Genomic DNA, 21155 nt, shown 5'->3' with positions numbered 1-21155 from the left:
ACTAGTAATGCTCCAGAGTCCAGATACAATGTATGACGTGCCTGATCGAAGAATCCAATCACCACCTGACAAGTTTCCAACTGCGCGAGATTCCTGCAATTTGGGCTGCAGACAATATGCTGCCATGTTTTTTGTGTGGACACGTTGCAATTAACAACTTTCCTACGACCAAAGTATCCTAATGTCAGTTCCAACCTCTGTAATATTTAATGACTCAGCGGTGATAAGTTAGAAAAGCTTCTCGATAATGCAGAACGATGGCCCTAACAATATATAATTTAAAGTAATAGTTCGGCAACGCTAAAGTCTAAATTAGATAATTTAATATATTGACTAAAGTTAGTAAGATTTAAGTGTCTTTGTATTAAGGGTTTTTCATCTCATATCAAACCTTTAGGTTTTTAAATAATATTTAAAAAGAAACCGTCATTTCTGATGGTAGTAGTTGTAACTAACCGTGGCTTCGTCAATAGAACTCCTACTTAGCGCTCTAAGCCACGTAGCAAAGCCAAACGCCATTAATCACATGTGAACTTCTTGCTTTAGTAGCTTGGATTTTAACTTAATAAGTCAGGGGCCATAGCAGAACCTTCGTAATATAACGTCTAATTGGACTTAATGTGCTAATCCAATCGGGTCAAACTTGCCAACTCAAAATGTGAAAAATGAGAATGGCTGGGAGTTGACAACTAATTTCAATCTCAAGCCGGTCCCACTCAAATAGTCCAATAAGAAAACGTATCCGATGGTATCACATCATACGTGGCAACCACCCATGATCCACGTCGACTGTGCTACATGACAACTCAGTGGGCCTTTCGACTAAAAAGTTCCCCAAAAATTACCAAATCCCAGCCTCAAACTGTCAAACACCCAAAGGTCAAAGCTAATTCCTTCGAATCAGAGGTCCAGATATATCCACGTCTTCACATCTGTACATAAATTTCGGACAATTTTCTCTTCTTCTTCTTTTTTCGTTTTACAGCCAATATTATGCATTAATTTTATTTTAATGCCACACACGCTGAACCTGTGAGCCAGTGTTTTCATTTTAGCGGAACAAGAAAGGGACGAACTAAATATAATACAAAAAGGCAGGGTGTAAAATTAAAAAATGCGTGGAAAATAAGGTGTGAAATAAAAAAAAACCCTAAAAATAGACGCGTTTGTTTGCTCCGAAACGGTGGAGCGGAATATTCCTTGCCTTCTGCCTTCCGTTGGTGTGTTCTTCTTGCGCGACTCCTACTCCGGATTCGAGGAAAGGAAAGTGGGAAAGGACGAAACGGAACCCTACTTTTCCTTCCTCGCAGCGTTTGTTTCCCTTGCCTTTGGATTGATTGATTCTCCTTGGGGTCCGCCAAATTTGATCTTTCTAGCTTCTTGATCTCCTTTCGAGAGCCCGGGTTCGTATGCCGATGCCCCGATTGATCTCGTTGTTCTTCTTAATTTTGGTTAGTTATGGAGTAGTTTTGTGCTTAATTCGTGAGGTCTTGCGATATGGGATAAATGTGCGTGAGTCTGGGGGTTGATTTATTGATCGTATGCCGATGCCCCAATTACTTTGCTTTCTCTTTTTATTGTGCGAGAATTTCATTTGTTTTTCTAGTGGGAATTGGAATGTAGATAATTTGAGGACTCGTTCTGGCTGGAACGTTATTGATGCATTGCCCATCTTGTCTGTTGATCTGCTGTACGGATAGTGGAGATGTTTTTAGGCTATTTAAAACTAAATTACAAGGAATTCTTTTTGAATATATGAGAGAAATATTTGATAGGTAGTATTAAAGCTTGTCTTATTTCTTCATGCCCGTTTGCAAATCGGGATGCTTATATGTGAAGGTATGGAGATGCCTGTGGAGGTATCAGAATGCAGATGAACAATGCAATTCCACTTTGTATAAAGAAGATAGAAAAATAATAAGAAAGAAATTTCATTGTTCCATCATTGATAACTGATAGCTTTGGCCGCAAGTTTCATAGATCGTTGTACATATAAATGCACCAGGTTATGGTTAATTGTTTATTTCTCACTTGTCCTTCTATTGCACAGGTTCACTGACGTTCCTTTTCTTCTCCCTACATCAACAGAAATACTTCGGTATTATTGTTTTAGTGACTACTCGTGACCAGAACCACTCATCTTGTTATATTCTTTAGCATTCAAATTTAGTATGAAGAATACGTGGTCGTTTTTCACAAATTTGGATCATGATGGTGGATTCCCTCACGGCTTCCTGACGGAGACCCAAGTATCTCAATTTTTTGGGTTAAGTTTATTACCGCGCTTGAGTTCATTGGTGGACAGTTCTTTAAGTCATTCAAAACATCTCTATATTTCTGGGAATGCAGCTCTTCAGGAATCATTTAGTTGTCTTAATAAGTTTGCTGGTGCTTTCTTTGTCTGGCTTTCTACTGGGGCAAATTCTTATATGATCCATAGACTGTCGAGCAACACTTGTGGCTCAAATTCTAGAGGTTATGGTTCACAAATAAAGCATGTAACTTCTTGCATACGAAATCTGGCTGGTTTACACTTTTCTCACTTAAAAGAAGAACATGGTGTACAATTGCTCTTAGCGAGGATTGCAAATTCAGCAGTTGGTCGTCTGTGGAAGGAAATTGAGCGAGATCATGCTTGCCACATACTTTCACTAGCTGCAGCTATTATACCACCATTTGACAACATGTAAACTTCATTTATTTCGATATTCTGAATTGATCTGCAATTTTATTTTCTAGGATGTAGTAAATTTTCTTCTTCTTCTGTTCAAGTTTCATTCAGTTGATCTGGTCTTCATTTAATTTATTTCTCTTATATCATTATATGGTGTAAGATCTTCAAAGGTACTGGCTGAGTCTATCACTTTGGGGAATAAGGCTGAAAGTATCAATGGATCTATGGATCGTTTACACAGAGAGAACAGCTGTCCGGGCTGTGCTAATCTTGCAATCTCAAACATTAGCTGGACAGGAGATGCAGTTGAACCAAAAACTGGAATCAAGTTCCCTGCATCTTTGGAAGATATTTCCAATTTTACTACCGAGGTTGACTTTCTTCCATACATCTGTGTTCCTTTTGTTGCATTATTTCTTCTTGTAGCAAGGTTTTGAAAACACATGAATAAGATTTAGCTGCAGATTTATCAATCTGCCAAAGAGACTGGCTCGGCTTTTTTAGATGTTTTTACCTATCTGTTTTTATTTAGAGAACTAAGACATGCAAATGGAATCAAATTACTGGATAAGTGTGCAACCTAACTATGTAAATACTAAATAGAGATAATAAGAACCATTATTGAAATAAATTCATTCTTAGTAAAGACTTTATTTGTTTTAATTTAATCGTAATTTTCCACATATAGTGGATACAAGGGGCTCATTATATGCCATAGATCTACCTGACTACTCTTTTCTTGTTTCCACCCACTATATATGGAACCTCTTTTATTTTTCATTTGTGCTTTTCAACTTTAGTTGAGACATCAAGTGCATCCCAGTTATCTGCAATTGACTTTGTTAATCACCTCAATTGTACAGGCTAAACTTCAATACCATCTTTCTTTACCTGTGCTTCCCTAGGGATTATGAGATGCATATACAAGTCTTTGTATGTATGCAAATTTTGTACTTTTGTATGATGACAGAAAACTATCTCAGAAAACTTTTGATAGATCTATATGAATTAGTCTTTTCTAAATTTTCTGTAGTACAACAGTCGAAGCAGAAGGAAAGCTTATCTGTAAAATAGCATATTTTTTTTCAGTTTTCACTCTTTTATCTGATATTTATGTTTTTCTTGCATTTATTATTTCTCTTATATTTTTCTTTATACTGCCATCTAATTTATAATTATACTTCCAAACAAAATAATATTCATTTTTTGACCTAAGCTACTTTATGGAAAAAAAAGTCCCCTTGACAGTCACAATATTTCAGGTGCTTGTTGGGACTGGTTCTAGAAGCATGAGAATAATTACTTTCAAATCTTTGAAGGTCTATGCATTTGGTCTATGTGAGTAATTTGAAATGTTACCCCTGTACTTTATGGGTTGTTCATATTTACGAGATTCTCGAATGAATTTTGGTTACTGATTTAATTCTGGGAAAGTAACAATTACTCATATAGTCATATGTTACCTCCTCAGTAGGGATGGTGTCGTAACACTTCTTTTTTCTGCTTCTAGATATCCATCCTGATTCTGTCTGTGAGAAACTGGGTCCCAAGTATGCTTCTGTACCCATTGGTGAATTAACGAATCGTTCAGACTTTTTTGAAGATCTTCTGAGGTACATTTTATCTCCAAGAAATGTTGTAGTCTGAGAGGAAAGTTGTTATCAGTTGGATCTCAACCTTTACAAAGGGCGAAGCAAGGAAAATCTATTTGTTGGAAACTTTGGTGTAGTGATAATTAAAAAAACTTCTAGGTCCTCAGATTAACTCTATAAGTTCTGATGAAAAGTTCATATCTCACTGATGCAGGGAAGACATTCACATGACTGTTAGGCTGGTTGTTAATTGCAATGGCCTCAAAATTAATAATGTGAGAGAGTAAGTAGATCTATATCCTCATACTTGTTGGTTCTTTTATCTGCAGTTTGAGGGTCTTCGAAATATGATCTCTATATTTCTCTATATTTTGAAAGATATTGAAATTAATTTCATTATGCTGTTGCTCTCCTCTTTTTGTTGGAGAGAGTTACAGACTACTCTTTCATGTTTATCTTGTCTGAGCAATTATATACTGAGTTGACTGTCACCTATTATTTAATTTTCTGCCATTACTTACAGCTGTTGATTATGGGTTGTTCAAAATATGCCCTTCAGTATGCTTTTATAATGGCATTGGAAATAAGAATAATAAATTGCAAATAGGATCAGTGACATAGGAATGTACTACCATGATATGGTTCTAGGTTTATAGTTCGATTGCATTGGAAATCTAATAATGTTACGACATGAAATCCAGCTTAAGGTAGGCATATGATTCAGTTTCTATAGCAGAGCTTGTAATTGTGCAACCAGCTGGTTTTTTCCATTATAATAACTTCAGCATACGTTCTATTCCTTGCTTCATGGCTCCAATTCCTACTTTTTGTTCTTTTGCTAACATTAATTGATCTAATTGTTTATCCTACACGAGATCAAGATGTCACTCGCTGGAATAGAATTATGGTTTATTATTGATGTCGTGCTTGTTCTAATATCCTTTTGCAGTGCTTTTGAGAAGTCCCTTCGCGTTCGATTACAAAAGGTACTTATTTGCAGCTATCTTGACAGATCTCCTTCTTCTGTTATAGTTCCATGAAATGAATGCAGACTTACTCTTATGTTGTGTTGCTATTTGATAAGATGAATCCTGATACGGATTATCATTGCCTGAGGACATTTGGTTCTTATTTCACTCAAGATATCCCCATACCTATGGTAAGGTGTTCTGTTATAATTTACTTTTCTTGTTTCTCATGCTTTTCCGCCTAAGGTGCGAAAATAAATATAAATGCAGGGTACAACAATTAATTTTAGACAAACAGCAGATGGTCAGCTGATAACAGAAAGTAAGTTGTTGGTTGTTGTCTCAATAATGCATTAAACTTGTCATTTATATCTACCAGACCTTGACGAATAGTTTTTGCGCAGTTGGTGGTAAACATATGGGTGCTGTTCATAGCAAAGATCTGTGCAGTAAGTAGATGTTTTTATTTAATCAGAAAATTCTAACAGGTTTTATCAGTTTTCTCTACCCATAAATTGTTGCTTAGCATGTCAGTTAAACAATCTGGAACACCTCAAGATCACCTTGTTGATGTAGATTTTGTTTGTTTAATGACCCTCTTTTGAGATTGGATAGAACATCACTACATATTCATCTTTGAAGTATCAAAGTCATACATCCATTGATGCCCATAGAAGCTAAATAATTTGAATTTATCTTCCATTTTAGATTTCCTCGTCCCATATTGCTGGTATATGCTCTAATGTTTTTTGTGTGTCCGTATTGATTAAATCTCTTCTCCATCTTCAGGGGCTTTCTTCGATATGTATATTGGCGACGTTCCTGTCTCAATGCAGGCCAAACAAGAGATCGCGCAGAATGTCGCTGTCATGATAAGTAGATGCTAAGGAAATAAATCAAATTAGACCAAGTGGGCTGATCAAAGATCTTTTGGACCTGTTGTACTAACTGGATCCAGTGCATAGACGAGTTAGATCCATGTACAGTGAGAGACGGTTCCTGATATGTAAATCAATATGAACATGACCTACAGTTTCGAAGGAAAGTTTCATCAGATATGCAAAGGCCTCCATTTGTATAGGCTTTTGCTATAAGCCTATAACGAAGGGTGCTCCGCCCGTGCACCATTGACATTCTTGGTTGTGAGCGGTTTTGTCAATTCTTTGTTGCAGCTTCTTTAGCTCCAATTCTTTTAGAATGTATCAGAATTCTTTTACGAGGTTTATCAGAACATATAGTAGTTGCCATTGTTGTTTCAACTATTGATATCAGTTTAATATTTAGACTTATCAATTATCAAGTTTAGATCTAGAGATAGAATAATCTTATCTCAGCAATTCATTGGTATGTTTTAAATCACGACTCTCTTACATGTACATTGTTTCGGTCCAGATGTGTTTCTAAACTTAACTCGTAACTCCTTCCTTAAGATTAAACAAATCTGCTATATGTTTCCAACTTGGGCATAAAGCGACAACTATCGTCCACACGGTATATTTCCCCTTCACTAAGGTTTCTCTTGTCAAAAGTTTGTCTTCATGATGGAAAAGAGGATTAGTCTCACGTAGAACATAAACATAAGATAGAATGCAGGCACCTCCAGTGGCTTAAACTTAAAGGTTAATTTGGGTTTCAATGCGTGTATTTAGACAGGTTTCATTATAATTAGGTTCTCTTGTCTCCTCCTCCCCAGTAATTATTTAGAATATTTAGAGTTAAATTTGTGTAAGCACTCAATCTGATCCTCTAATTCCACTTGCAAGAATTATCTGCAATACTTGCGCCTTAAAAATCTAACTGACTTAATTTAAAAACTTACATTAACTTGGCACGAAATGGATGGCTGCAAATTAATTAGAGTTATTAGGAATTAATTATTGCAGTGGGGAATATATAAACTTTTTGATAAATTACAGATTTCTCCCATCAGTTTATCTCGTTTTTAATTTTATTCAAATAGACTTCAAACTTAAGCACTTCACTCTCGTATAGTATACACCAAGATACTATTAGTTAGCTACTAAATGGGGATGAGAAAAGATTTAATTAACCCCATGATCAAGGATGGTAGAGATAGTTTGGTTCATTAGTGACTTTCTTATGAGGAAAATAGTGCCACCAATGAAACACAGGTGCACACTGATTCCATCATTTGCAACATTAGTTTTGGATTAGATGAAAATTTTAACATTTGCAACTAGGAAAGGTTAAATGCTTAAGTTTGGAATATATTAAGGGTACTTTGAAATGGGGCCAAACCATAATTTTCTCTAAACTTTTGTTCTATCAATAATTAGATGCGTTGTTTTCTGTTAGAATCAAAGCTCAAAGTATTGGCCTTAACTTACACAGTGGATATCAATTCACTCCAAAACCAATTTGACCTTTAAACAAACAAATTAAGTGCAAATTGAGTCATTTCTTACTTCAGCATGCATCAAATCAAGCTTATGTGATATGTACTCAAAGCTGAAAACTTTCTACTAGATTTACGTATATTATATATATATATATTCTCATCATGCAATGAAGAACCATGCATCCTAACCTCTTGAATACATTATATATATATATATATATTAGACTTTAGTTAGAAAAAACAAAAGATGTTATTATGTTACTTTAGCAAGACCAAGACCGGCCTCCCAACCCTACATTCCCTCACCAAAAACATTCCAAAATTAGCTTCCAAAATGGAACTCCTCCCATAAGACCACATACGTAAAACCATGCAACTGCACCCATATTAAGCAAAAAGGACATGCAACTATTAGTACGGCCGTTTGCACCACTCAATATATCTACAACACGCTCTCTCTCATGACCACATTCTCCTCTCTCCTCCCCTTCTATATACCTCACATCTCTCTCTCTCTCTCTCTCTCTCTCTCTCTCTCTCTCTCTCTCTCTCTCTCTCTCTCTCTCTCTCTCTCGCTCTGAGAAGATGAAGTCGTGTTTGAGAACGATCCATGTCGCATTCCTTGCATGGTTTGCTCTCTTTGATGGTCTTCTCTCCACTGCTTCCGGTTCTCATAACTACAAGGAAGCGTTAACGAAGTCGATATTATTTCTCGAGGCGCAAAGATCTGGGAAGCTCCCGGCAAACTCTAGGATTTCCTGGAGAGGCGATTCGGCTCTCGACGATGGAAAGCTTTCCAATGTATGTCAACTTTTTTTTTTCTCTTTTCCTCTTCCGATTTTACCAACTTCTTGTGTTTTGAAAGAGTTAATTACTTGTGATTTTATTCAAACTTTCGATGTTATTTTTGAAACTACTGTATATGGCGGCTATTTTTTTGCCTGTTAACGCCCTATATACGATATATCTAAGAGATTTTGCTAACTGCAGGGTGTTATTGCACGCAAATAATGGAAGTACAGGGCTTGAAATGAAAATTTATACAAAGTTTGGATGCTATACGTAAAATAACTTTTTTAAAGTAATTATTCTAGCAACGAAAGAGCTAGCAATCTTGGGGTAGGGGGGCCGAATCTTTTTAATGTCACTAAAGTTCTTCCAAAATTTGCAGTTTAGTCTAAAATAAATGTACATTTAATTAACTGAGACAGGATTCTGAAAGTTTAAAAGATGGTATTATTTTGGAAACTACTTAGGTTTACTTGGAACTAGAATTTAATAGGTTCCTCAAATCAATAGCCCCTTTTTGTCAATGCGTGGTTCCTCTTGCTGAATAAGAAGAACAACAGCAATTTAAACATATATACAAATAACGCTCATCAACTATTCTGAAAACTTTCAAACTTTTGAAAGCCAAACCTTTGATTATTATTTATTTATTTATTTATTCTTTTCCATATATTGGATTAGGTGGATCTTGTAGGTGGATACTATGATGCTGGAGACAATGTAAAGTATGGGCTGCCAATGGCTTTCACTGTGACTACTCTTTCATGGGCTGCCATTGCTTACAAATCCGAGCTGCAATCCACTGGGGAGTTTGAGAACGTTCGTGCTGCAATCCGATGGGGAACGGATTTTTTTCTCAAGGCTTGCACCAAAAAGAATCGCTTATGGGTCCAGGTAATTAGGGTTCATAGTTAATCGCATCTAATTATGTGCAAAAATTTACTTTTTTTGTTATGCACTGCTATATTAATTATTGAATATAAAATATAAAAAATCGCCGGTTTCTAATAGTTTAAAATTTTTTAAGTGGTGTTTGGTTGCGAAATAACTGTCAAAATAGCTTAGTTGTGTAAAAAAAATTTATATCGATTTAAGCTATTATGATATTTAATTATAAACTAATATAATAGTATAATAATTATATCTTTCTTATGAAAAACAATAAATCAATAAATGTTGGCCAAATTAAGGTGGGGGATCCAGACGCCGACCATCAGTGCTGGATGCGGCCGGAGAACATGAGGACTCCGAGAACTCTTTACAAGATCGACGAGAATACCCCGGGAACAGAGATCGCCGCCGAGACCTCCGCCGCCATGGCCGCCTCTTCCATAGTTTTCAGGAATCAAGATCGCAACTACTCCCGCAGCCTCTTGAACAAAGCCAAGTTGGTAAGAATGCATGGCATCTCAGTGTAACTTCATTTATGTTTTCTGAGAGATAGGGAAACATCATGACATCCTACTTAGTAACTTAAATCATAAACAACCACTGAGACTAAGTCAAGCTCCCAACATCTCAATTATTAGTACATGTTTAAAAGCACTTCTATAGGGGGAAAAAGGGCCAAATGCTAATCATCTACTACACTAATCCTTCTACTATCTTTTCCCCTTAATTGTTTTTTTTTTTAATGATGTTTTCTGTAGCTCTTTGAGTTCTCTAAAACCTACAAAGGAACCTATGATGGAGAATGCCCATTCTACTGCTCCTACTCTGGCTACAATGTAATCTCTCTCTCTCTCCCCCTCATTCTTGAATAAAGAATTGGAAGATTAAAACTTTAACCGCGTACCTAATGAATGATGCAGGATGAGTTATTATGGGCAGCTTCATGGCTATACCGTGCAACAAGAAGAGAGCAGTATCACAAGTTCATAACTGAGGAAGCCATATCTGCTAGTGTGGCTGAGTTCAGCTGGGACCTCAAGTACGCAGGAGCCCAAGTGCTCCTCTCAGACGTAAACAACACCAAAACTCTTCCTTTTAATCTTGCCCAGATATTTGCATCTCCCAATGCCGGTCGAAGTAGCAATTGACTTGCAGAATTTTGCCATCTTGTAGTTACACCTGACAGGGGAGGATGGTCTTCAGAATTTCAAGACACAGGCTGATAACTTTATTTGCTCAGTGCTACCTGACAGTCCCTTGCACCAAATTTATGTCACTCCAGGTATCTTCAATTCTTTCACAACTCGAGGAGTTATACCCAAGTTGATCATGTATTCAAACTGCATAGATTATATTCTAACATAGTTTTTTTTTAACAAAAAAAAAATTCTCCTTATCCTAATTAGTTCATCAAATTTGTACTACAGGAGGGATGGTTCATCTCCGTGATGGAGCCAATACCCAGTACGTCACCGGCACTGCCTTTTTGTTCTTTGCATATAGTGACATTCTTGTCAAGAACAATGAGAAGGTCTCATGTGGTAGCCAAGTGATTCAGCCTTCTCAACTTAGGGAGTTTGCCAAGAAGCAGGTAAGCCATTCAACCTGAAATATGTGGGAAAAAAATGAAATTTGAGATTCATATAACGATATGAATGTATCTGATAGCCTGTTCTCATTGGTATACCATCATACCCTGCCCAAATTTCAACTGTTACACTTCACAATAAAAATAGTAAGAGCTTTGCGTATCTACAAAAACTGCATCTACATATATAAAATATAATACAAAATTCAGTTTCTAATTTATGAATTCCATAAAATATTCTTTTCGCGGGCTAGGATACATTCATATATAGCATCTTGATATCTGCTTCAATTAAGTAGATATCAAAACACATTTTCTTAACATTTAAGAAAAAGAAAGATATAAGACTTATGTTTCTTAACACTTTTTATTTAACACTATAAATGTTGCATCTTGAAACACATGAAATCAAACAGCTCTTAATTGTCTAGAATGCAAATATGTTCTAATCATGTCGTTCCATGGATATGTGCAGATGGACTATCTTCTTGGCACCAACCCTAGGGGCAGGTCCTACATGGTCGATTTCGGAATAAATCCGCCGACCCAAGCCCATCACCGTGGCTCGTCGGTGCCGGTGCTCCACCTCGAAGAGTATATTGATTGCGGCATGAGCTTCACAAAATGGTTCAAACCGGACGAGCCCAACCCTAACAAGTTGACAGGCGCCATCGTTGGCGGCCCTGACAAGGATGATAACTTCGAAGACAACCGCTCCAACTCACCCATGCTTGAGCCCACGACCTATATCAACTCCCTCGCCGTCGGCCCTCTTGCCAAGCTTGCAGTGCATGGTGCCTAAGATCTTATGGCATATGAGATGCATGGAGACTAGCATGTAGCTATTTAGGCTGTATTGATCAATATCTATAATGCAAGGAAAGTGAAACAAAATAAAGTACCTCCTGAAGAATTCTATGTTGTGCTTCCTGGTGTGAGTGGATCAGAAAAATTTTGTACACGAATAAAGCTTCTAGATTGTTCCCTGTACTGCAGGAAGAATAAATGCGTGACAAAGTGAAGTCATTACTAGCCATTGCTTACAAGATAAAGCTTAAGACGTTATTGGTGCAATATAAATTAGAACTGAAAACATAGAGCATTTGGTATTCCAGTAAGATATAAATAGTTCGTCTTAATGAACTTATGGAGTAGAATACTTCATCAGTGACAAACAGAACAATAATATTCTCCATTCCTCTGGAAAATGCAATTATCCAATGTGTAAAATTTCATTCTTTCTGAGAAAAAAAATACATTGTCATGTGCTTTCTCTCTGTATAAGTACTACACTCTCTAATTCAAAACATTGTCTACTATTATGTCATTTCTCTAGCAAACATTGTTTAAGATGTCGCAGGCAAAAATCACAGGGTCAGGCACAGGCAACATTCCTCTCTCCAAAGTATAAATTTAAACCTCCAGGATCCAGAGATCTCATGTGACGATGAAGGAACAAAATTTGTTGAACAAAGGAAAGAGGTGCGTTGCCTCATAGGAAGTCAGGGATGCCTAATTGATCGAGTATCTTTCCCTGCAACCCAATAATCTTGACAGAAGAATTTGAGTGACCATTCAGAAACACATCTGTGACCTGCAATGTGATCATTATGAAATTCAGGTTTACAAAGCATAATGCAACCCTAAACTGGACAGAAATCAATGAAGGAGAACCCCTAAAGGAGCTACTGACAGGCATTTGCATAAAAGGAAACAAGGGATTAACCTGGGTCATGCTAGGTGGACGGTCAAAGGAATTGATCAGAAAAAGATCATAGATTTACAACACAAAAAGGATTAAAAGATAGAACTTTTTTATATTTGATTATATTTTACAGCTCACCAGGAAGTGCTAATCAGATGAGCATTAATACCTGGGTGCATCCAAAGAGCTTAAGTATCCTTAACGATAAACAGCTGTCAGCAATCAGTCCCAGAGCTTCATCAGTCATCTTTCGGCAGAAGGAAAGATCAAGATTGTGTAGGTGTAAGGAACATCTTCGTGAGATGGCTACAGCAGTATTATGACAAACCTGCAGAAAGTGCAATAATCATTAATTACTGTGGCCCCGCACACCATCCTTGAAAAAGAAAATTCTAGACAAAAAAAATCACTTATCAACAATGGGATTAAGATGTGGGAACGCTCCCAATTATTTTTTTTTAAAAACTATTATAAAAACAACTCCTCAAACACTAATAAAAATAACTATTGAGTGCCAAAGAGTTATGCCATATTGAAGATTAATCAGCAGCACAACCAACAAATAGTGTCGAAAGGTCATTATTGAAGAATGCCCAGACATAGGAGTGAAAAGATTTAGATCTTGTCATACATCATCATGAAGAAAGTGAGTTTACCTTTCAAATAAACAACTTGTGTGGGATGCTCTCACAAGAAATGTTCATTCAGAATCCATTGGCAAGCAAATTAATCAAACCATTGTCATCTAAAGACTACTGTTATGGAAAAAGAGAGATCTATATTGCCAGAAGCTAAAAGTGGCATCCTGTGAGTCCCTCAAACATTTTTGATGTTGCAAAGAATCTAAGCAAAAATCTTCTCTGATTGGACAAAGTTCTAATATCAGCCATTTCAAAGGTAAAAAGAGAATTTAAAGGAAAAGAGAAGGCATCCAACCATAATAAATGCGTGAGCATGTTCATAGGTAGTATTGGAGAACAACAAGTGAAATCCTTTTTCTTGGCCTACTTTAAGCATAACCTAACCTATGTTACCAGATCAAAGCAACAACAGTCCAATGAAAGTTCAACCGTAGCTGTGGCCAGTCACATAAATTAGCACTCCCCAGTCTTGTCCTTCCAGTTACTCGTGGCTCTCCCAGTAGATGTTGCCTCATTCACACGGAAATAATTTCAAACAGCAGTTGCATAATGGAAGCTTCTATTACCACTATACAAATGAACAAAAAGAAGCAACTGACCTATTGTAAAAGAATAATTCACAAGAAATATTACCTTGTCCCAAATTATAACAGAACTGGAAATGTAAAGAATACTATAAAGACTGCACAAGTCAAAATATTCTTATATTACTTTTTCAGGTCACTACGACCAAACTGCCATGTTTGTACTGTCTATATCCTCTGCAAGAGGACCATCAAATAACTGTGCCGCCGGAGTAAGAAGCCTAAGCTTTTTAGTTTTTACTCATCCAATTGCTTTTCTTTCTTACAAAACAAATTTGCTCTAGACATGAATATTAACTTCTAATTGTCATTTAGAATCAATTCAACCACACATTCAAAGCATTGACCAAGGAAAAGTAAAAGAAATACCTGCTCAACATTATTTAATGCAAGTTCAGTCAAGGAGCTCCCAGATGCTTCAATGAATGCAGCAACTGCTTCATCACTATCATTTGATAGCAAGAGTAAGCTTGTGAGAATCTAAATTTATCAAGTTAACGCATCATATCAAGTTGCCATTAAGTGGGAATCATCATGACTAATATATATATGTGCAAGATGTTCAATAACATATAGAGTTACGATGGATGTTACTGGAACAGATGTTAAGCAATGAAAATTGTTACAGCATTTCTCAAACTACTTTTTCGCCAAAAGAAACCAAAGAATATAATGTAAACATAATAAAGAATACGTACCAAGAAGCAACATAGTAGCCCATCAAATAGGATAACAACGATTTTTAGATTTTAATATTTACAAACGAACCACTTGACCTGGTAGTTTAATCAGTTATAACTTATAACTGACCATGACCAAGTATAGGATATTAACTGCTCAGCAATTTACAATCGTAACAAGAGGATAATTTGTTAATGCTATCAACTCAGAGAATATTATGCTCTTCCACCATAAACAAAACCAGAAAATACTTCTTGCTTCTGTCTTGATAGGGCATTAGTTGACCTATTTCACAGTTTTGCTAATTCAATTGTTTTAATAATTCTAGGTTTCTCTTTCAGATCTGACAGAGAACTCATAGATTTGGTGAAAAGAAAATTGATTTTCACCACTTAAATATACTAACATATATTCTACAAATTATATATGCTAACTACAATTGACAACCAAAGATAGCATAATGTAGGCATCTAGATTAACCTAATTGATTCTCAGCTCATTAACTGCTTTCAAAATTTAATCAGTGCATTAAATCAGATAAATATTGATCCTTCAGTCTTAAAGGAAAAGAGCATATGAATACTACATATCAAAAAGCGCATAAACAGACATGTCTATGTTTAAATAGATTTTCCTGAAATGTTCCTTATAAAGAACAATATGAAGGATATAGGAACGTGCTGTATCACATAATCAGCAACTGCAGAAAATCAACCCAACACAAAGAGTAAAAGATGAACCTGAATGCATTACGGCAAAGCTTAAGTTTCTGAATTGATCCACAACCGTTGGCGAGATGACCCAAGGCATTATCATTCAATCGTTTTAAGTTCCGAAGATCTATAACAGACAACTGAGGACAATTTTCTCCAATAATTTTAATTGAAGAAGTAGTCAATCTCCTGCATCCAGTCAAAGCAAACAAGAATCAGAATGTCAGCTAAGATTATGTAGCTTTGCTTGAAAGATTGTGCTTCCTTCGCAGCAAAGGTAGTTGATTCCAGTGTCTGTTAAAAGGGGAGGCTGCTTTCACAGCTAACAAAATGACTAATTGCTACAGCCTAATTTCCAGTTACATGCAAAAACGGTAACGCCGCAGAAAATAAACAGAGAATGCACTCTACAGGAATGAGGTTGAATAATCTTTGTAGTTATTTCGATGAAATTCAGCTATTTAATTTAGTTCGAGAGTCTGATACAAAACTTACTGGCAACCAGCAAAGTGAAGCTCCCTCATGCTATAACCACTCACAGGTATCAACTCATGTACAAATTTGTCACGGACAGATTGAAGGCCAGCCACTGATAAAATTTCCAAATGTTTGATCTTCTTCAGTGCTGGAAGAATCAGCATAACATTGACATTTTGGCAATCATCAATGTAGAGTTCTTTCAGTACCAATTCCAACTTATTTGCTACATTACAAATTCCGGTTGAGGTAATAAGAGAACACTCGGACAAATTTAGTGAACTTAACAGAGGTGCTGAAGACACAATTGCATCCAACCCATCATCAGACAAACTATATGCACCTTTCAAGGATAATGAAGTTAACGATGGTAAACTATTAGAGGACCGGGCCAAGGTAGCCCGCAATGTGTAATCTGGCAGACATCGCCCACATAGATCAAGCTGCACCACCTATTTCATTGCAAAAGTATAATAAATGTCAAAAGAAAAGTTCAATATGTAAAACTCATCGTACAAACTACATGTCTACAAGTGAAAGGAAAAGGATTAGAAAATACAACCAAACAACAGAAACAATTATGAAAAACTTAAAATAGTCCAAAATTGATGATTCTTTGACAAAAAAAGAAAAGAAAAAACATGCTCACATAGGTTGTCTTGCTGACCATTCGAGAAAATCATTATTATGCATAAATTATATGGAGAAAATATCGAATGCCAAAAAGCAATACCTTTAACCTTCCAGTGTCACATCTGCCAAAAATGCCCTCGAACTCACTGTCTGTTGCCCAAGAACAGTCACTTAGGCGAATCTCTGTTGGAGAACCAGACAAGAGATGAGCAAGAAGACCAGAGTTCATCTTCCTATAATGACAAAACATCAAAATGAGCCTATGTTTGAGCACATCAGGAACTCCTTCAAGTGATTCAATTTCTTCGGCATTATCCAGTAGAATTTTCATGCACAAGTCATTGAGGGATGGAGCCAGCTTGACTGCACGCTTGCTCTCCAAACTCTTTGAAGGAGTCCATGTGATCTTTACCTCACTCGATGTATTTATCTTCAAAGAAGCATTTAATTCCCGAGCCCTCAGTTTTTCTTGTCGCTCCTCAATGAGCTTCATGGCAGTTGAGAAAGGGCCCGGCCAATCCTCATCGCCACTGGCATGCTCTAGTTCTTCTATCTCTTCTTCATCAGAGTCGTGATCTTCTTCAGTTCTGAAAAAGGCAAATTTGGGAGCCAACTCAATGGCTCTGCTCCTATCTGCTTCTCTTCGAGACTCAATCTGTCTCTTTGGCTTTCCAGGCGATCCTTGCTCTACTGACCCATCTCCGTTCCATGAGATATTGTCAATTTCCTCTGGTGCAACTGAGTTCAGATCGAACTCGGCTATGGTTCTATTTCTACGTGACAAATCCTCTTGCACAACTATTTTTCCCTTTCCTTTCTCTTCAGCACTGAACTTCCCATTCCCAGTAAGACCAACACCTTCGCCGTCTCCAAAAATCGTCTCCTTACTGGCTCTAATCTCAAAATGCTCATCATCCAATGGCAACTTCCCTTTTCCTTTTCCTTTTCCTTTTTGGCAGTTTCTCCCCTCAAAAACTAATGCACCGTCTTTATGGACCGAATCATCTATTTTAATCCCTTTCCCGGCAATCTTAGTACCTGATCTCAGGTTAATGTGCCTCTCCTCCATACCAACATCCTCCGGGTTTTGTTCCCTATTGCCATCTTCTTCAGGTTTCAAGAAGGTACATTCACAGTCCAGCTCTACGCTTTTACTTCCATCTTCTTCTCTTTGGATCACCTTTCCTCTCTTTAGCCCTCCAGGTTTGCTTTGTCTTGATGAATTGACTTCATTTTGCAAAATTTCCGGAGACTTCGTATTACCGATAGATACAAGAACTTCTCCCATCTTCGTCAATCCATCTTCTTCCTCTCCATCCTTCTGGACCTTCTCTTCAAAGACGATACCATCCCCTTCCTCCGCATAAACACCAGCATTCACTTCGATCCTCCTCTTCGTGATCCGAGAACCCGACCGCAGGTTCATGTAACTTCCATCCACCCCATCTCCCTCCACAACCCTAGATTCGCTCCGTCCTCCGGTTCCTTCCATATCCCCGCCCTTCTCCTCTACCGAAGAGCTCGAAGCCCTAGCTCTCCCCTTCCTCTTGCTATTCGTAGCATCGACAGGAGCGGGATTCGAAGTGGAGGCGAGCCGAGGGCTCCGCCGAAGAGGAGGCGTTCCCGTGGCGGACGAATCGGACCCTAACACTAAGGACGTCCCCGGGGAGGGAGATAGAGCGATTGGGGACGCATCTGATCTCGCCGGAGTGGGAGGATCAAGAGGAGGAAGCTCTAGGGTTTTGTTAAGGACCTCTTGAGATCGCATCGCCGGCATTAGAGACACGTAAAGGAATCGATCGAAGCGGAGATGGTAACGACGTGAGTGTGCAAGAATCGGAGGCGTGCGGCGTAAGAGATCCATTTCCCGCGCGAAAGGAAAGGGTGATCTCGTTCTGGTGACTCGCGGTACACGCTACGGGATGCGGCAGTATGATCTCGTTCTTTGACGAATCCTCAAGTGCAACACGTGGACCATGTCGGTCCTACCAAGGTTGCTGATCACGTTAAGGGGGTGAGATAGAGTACATCGCGCCGGCAGAGGAACCTATCACTTGCGACGCTTCGAGAGGAGGTCACAGACTCACCACCGGTGCTACGTGTCAAACGTCAAAATTTTATCCATTTTTCCTCTTTTTTTCCACATTGAGCCCAAAGCTCATAGACTATCTTAGCAATATAATATGCTCCTGAAAATTAATTAATACTTGGTGAGTTAAAATAATATTAGAATCGAAGGTCATAAATTTGAATTCGTCTGACTTTATTACTACATAAAACCTGGGACTATTCCTGACTTAACACTCTGTTTCTAATGCTTGCTTTGACATTATCATTTTCTCTATTTTTGTAAGGTACAAGGCTTATGATCTTTGGAAAGCTAGGATCTGAATGGCTTCCAATTCTTTGAACCTGACAAGGAGAATTCGTCTACGCTTTTATCTTGTTTAGCAGTCTATTTCTCTTTTTTATTATTCATGAACTTTAAGGCTAATTATTAGTTAGATAAAGGGTCAATCTTTTTTAGATACAGAGACACTTAGGTTCCGACGAGCTTTTAACTGTCCAGTTTAGACTTCAAGCTATATGTTTTGCCGAGTTAAACCCATAATTTTTATGGTCATAAAAAAATACCTACCAACTCTACTAAAATTTATTAGTGTCTAGCAGTCTATCTCGATCAAGTAGTAAGTGGACAACTATCTAGAACCCTTGACACCTTCTGAAGTTGTACAGGGTGTGCGTTATTCTTGCAAAACAATTGCCAACTTTGTTGTTTTCTGGTGTCATTTGCTTCCCCTGTTGGCATCTTTTGCTGGTGCCAGAGCTAGCTGCTCTTCAATAGGTCTCAATTCCTCTTTCTAGCCTCAAGTTGTCAGTATCCAAAGCATGACATGATGAAACGAAGTTGAAGAACTGGCTAATAGGCAAACTGGGGTCCATTGCAGGCCTTGGATGGAACAGTGGGTATAGTATTGTTCTCTTTAGTAGTTTATATAAGGAATTAAGGATAGCTTTTGTTAGAGGACAATATTTTTATATCTATACATATTAAATTGCTCCAATTGGTGGCTCTGTTGGTAGCCTTAAAAACTATGTGATTGTTGACTGGATGAACAACCTCTGCCATAATTCTCTCAACCTTTTGAATAAGAGAAAACGTGGATAATTAAATTGAAGCATTTGTCAACTACCCACTTGGGAATGCAACTCTGCTATAAAAGATTACCTTCCAAGACTGAGAAGACTTGCAGTTTGAGAACCATTGTTCATCAATTAGTATTAGATGGGCAGAGTCTCCGTAGGCATTTGTCATGGAATCACTGTTGCTTTCTACTGCATTCATTCTCAACATGTGGCAGTGGCACGCATTGAAAGCACTCGACCGGGATTTGTTGATGAGAAGAATAAAATCTCTTGTGATTGGATTGTATTACTCTGTAACTGAGGTCATAAGTCTAAATACTCGATATAAATTATGGTTGATATTTGGTTAATTAGAATAAGTTCATAATAACCATATTTTGAGTCCATTCCGAATTAATCTTAATTCAAACTTATCTTTTGATCAAGTTTATCCGAAGCCGACGAATTAATTAGTGGGGCCATTTCGGTCATTTACAAGCCACCGACCGACGGCGTCAAAGAGGAAAGCGCGTCCAGCCGCCGCCTAAGTGGAATCAAGTACGCGCTTTCTCCTTAAATTACTACTATACCCTTCTGGGAAACACACAAAAAAATTGCTTAAATTATAATAAATAAATATATATATATTTTATGCCTTCCAGCTCTGAGTGGAATATACTGTCCAATCACCAGCTAGAAAAGCTAAATAAATTAATTTAAGACTTACGAGGTTGGATTTAAGCGAGTTTCTTATATAAATTTATTGCTAATCAAGAAGACAACCTCTTAATATAATCAGCAACTTGTATAAAATTTAAAAAAATTACTAAAAAAAGTTATTGTCTTTAGGGAGAACTTTTAATCTAAACTATGTTTTATTAACATTTTATATTATATATATATATATTATTTTTCTATGACTCCATAATTTTATTAGGGACTTTCAAAATTTTATATTAGTTCAAAGTTGTCATTCCAAATAACAGTTTTTTTTAATTCACATAATTTCGTATTTAAGGGTTAAAGTGAATTAAACATGTGATGAAAATAATAAAAAAATAACTCCTAAGTTCAAATATGTATATTTTACTATCACATCCTAATATGTATTTCATGTAGATCCATGATAGAAAATTATGTTGATAATAGAGATATATAAAAAGAAGAGATATAGCTAGCCACTTTAGTTCAACTAGTGGATTCTAATAATAAAGCTTATGGGTTTAAATCCCATAAACAATGTCAAATTTAATGTTTATTAATTTTTGTTGTAAGATTTATATAATTAATAATGTGTTCAAAATAGAATTACAATTAAATATCACAATTTTTATGAAAATATTTAAGTAGAAGATTAGGTTTCTAAGCAATGAGTGATTAGAACCCGATTTATGGTTAATTTGATGGCACTAAAGAATATAAGCATGGTAATCTCTCTCTTTCTCTATGTATATTGTGAAGAAAATGATCAAGCCTTCCACTACCTTAGTCAATTATGATTTGACTTTATTGGTGCGTGAGAATTCTAGGATTCTAGCACTCATCATATCTACTAGTCAATTATGAAATCAAGATCCATATTTCAACTGCTAATGATGAGAGTGGGCCAAGAGCTACTTCTAGTTCCAAAATGCTATTAATTGACTTTAATGCTGCCTGAGTGTGAAATATAACTAACTAAAATCAAAAGCATATATTAACTTGTACTTTGTAGGGAAACAGCTCCTAATTATC

General features: G+C 36.9%; 3 protein-coding genes and 1 long non-coding RNA gene across 4 annotated transcripts; 2 read left to right on the top strand and 2 right to left on the bottom strand.

The window, feature by feature from the left end:
- Positions 1 to 1162: 1162 nt before the first annotated feature.
- On the top strand, positions 1163 to 6493 carry LOC140800368 (fatty-acid-binding protein 2). Its single transcript, XM_073155112.1, has 11 exons — positions 1163 to 1403; positions 2051 to 2686; positions 2835 to 3045; positions 3937 to 4012; positions 4185 to 4287; positions 4481 to 4549; positions 5216 to 5252; positions 5351 to 5425; positions 5505 to 5556; positions 5639 to 5683; positions 6024 to 6493. Exons 2-11 carry the CDS (start codon positions 2172 to 2174, stop codon positions 6119 to 6121), a joined length of 1281 nt encoding a protein of 426 aa, XP_073011213.1. The 5' UTR covers positions 1163 to 1403; positions 2051 to 2171; the 3' UTR covers positions 6122 to 6493.
- A 1630-nt stretch (positions 6494 to 8123) lies between these two features.
- LOC140799769 (endoglucanase 8) lies at positions 8124 to 11897 on the top strand. Its single transcript, XM_073154224.1, has 8 exons — positions 8124 to 8394; positions 9064 to 9276; positions 9573 to 9773; positions 10032 to 10109; positions 10194 to 10343; positions 10447 to 10555; positions 10701 to 10864; positions 11337 to 11897. The coding sequence occupies exons 1-8, from the start codon at positions 8179 to 8181 to the stop codon at positions 11661 to 11663; spliced, it is 1458 nt and encodes a 485-aa protein (XP_073010325.1). The 5' UTR covers positions 8124 to 8178; the 3' UTR covers positions 11664 to 11897.
- On the bottom strand, positions 11204 to 11854 carry LOC140799770 (uncharacterized). The gene is made up of 2 exons (XR_012111067.1): positions 11764 to 11854; positions 11204 to 11659 (listed from the first exon to the last, which is right to left on the bottom strand). It is a non-coding gene; the product is annotated as an uncharacterized lncRNA (long non-coding RNA).
- A 128-nt stretch (positions 11898 to 12025) lies between the features above and the next one.
- On the bottom strand, positions 12026 to 18201 carry LOC140799766 (uncharacterized). The gene is made up of 6 exons (XM_073154222.1): positions 16396 to 18201; positions 15681 to 16114; positions 15213 to 15374; positions 14161 to 14236; positions 12736 to 12894; positions 12026 to 12455 (listed from the first exon to the last, which is right to left on the bottom strand). The coding sequence occupies exons 1-6, from the start codon at positions 18157 to 18159 to the stop codon at positions 12354 to 12356; spliced, it is 2697 nt and encodes an 898-aa protein (XP_073010323.1). The 5' UTR covers positions 18160 to 18201; the 3' UTR covers positions 12026 to 12353.
- Positions 18202 to 21155: the final 2954 nt, after the last annotated feature.

The sequence above is a fragment of the Typha latifolia genome, chromosome 13 (genome assembly GCF_019914945.1).
Source record: "Typha latifolia isolate L0001 chromosome 13, TyphaL0001v2, whole genome shotgun sequence".
In the NCBI taxonomy this organism is placed as follows: Eukaryota; Viridiplantae; Streptophyta; class Magnoliopsida; order Poales; family Typhaceae; genus Typha; species Typha latifolia.
Note: the sequence above shows the minus strand (reverse complement) of the source record. Positions and strands in the feature narration are given on the sequence as shown.

Bases quoted from the DNA above. Each gene is read 5' to 3' on its own strand.
- LOC140800368 (XM_073155112.1), top strand. From the start codon at position 2,172: ATGAAGAATACGTGGTCGTTTTTCACAAATTTGGATCATGATGGTGGA. The intron at 4,013-4,184 runs GTGAGTAATTTG...TTCTGCTTCTAG, and splicing joins GGTCTATGCATTTGGTCTAT to ATATCCATCCTGATTCTGTC. The intron at 4,550-5,215 runs GTAAGTAGATCT...ATCCTTTTGCAG, and splicing joins AAAATTAATAATGTGAGAGA to TGCTTTTGAGAAGTCCCTTC.
- LOC140799769 (XM_073154224.1), top strand. From the start codon at position 8,179: ATGAAGTCGTGTTTGAGAACGATCCATGTCGCATTCCTTGCATGGTTT. The intron at 10,344-10,446 runs GTAAACAACACC...GCCATCTTGTAG, and splicing joins CCCAAGTGCTCCTCTCAGAC to TTACACCTGACAGGGGAGGA. The intron at 10,556-10,700 runs GTATCTTCAATT...TTTGTACTACAG, and splicing joins CCAAATTTATGTCACTCCAG to GAGGGATGGTTCATCTCCGT.
- LOC140799766 (XM_073154222.1), bottom strand. From the start codon at position 18,159: ATGGATCTCTTACGCCGCACGCCTCCGATTCTTGCACACTCACGTCGT. The intron at 15,375-15,680 runs GTAAGTTTTGTA...GACTGGATGCAG, and splicing joins CTTCACTTTGCTGGTTGCCA to GAGATTGACTACTTCTTCAA. The intron at 14,237-15,212 runs GTTCATCTTTTA...ATCAAATGATAG, and splicing joins CTTTGCCGTAATGCATTCAG to TGATGAAGCAGTTGCTGCAT.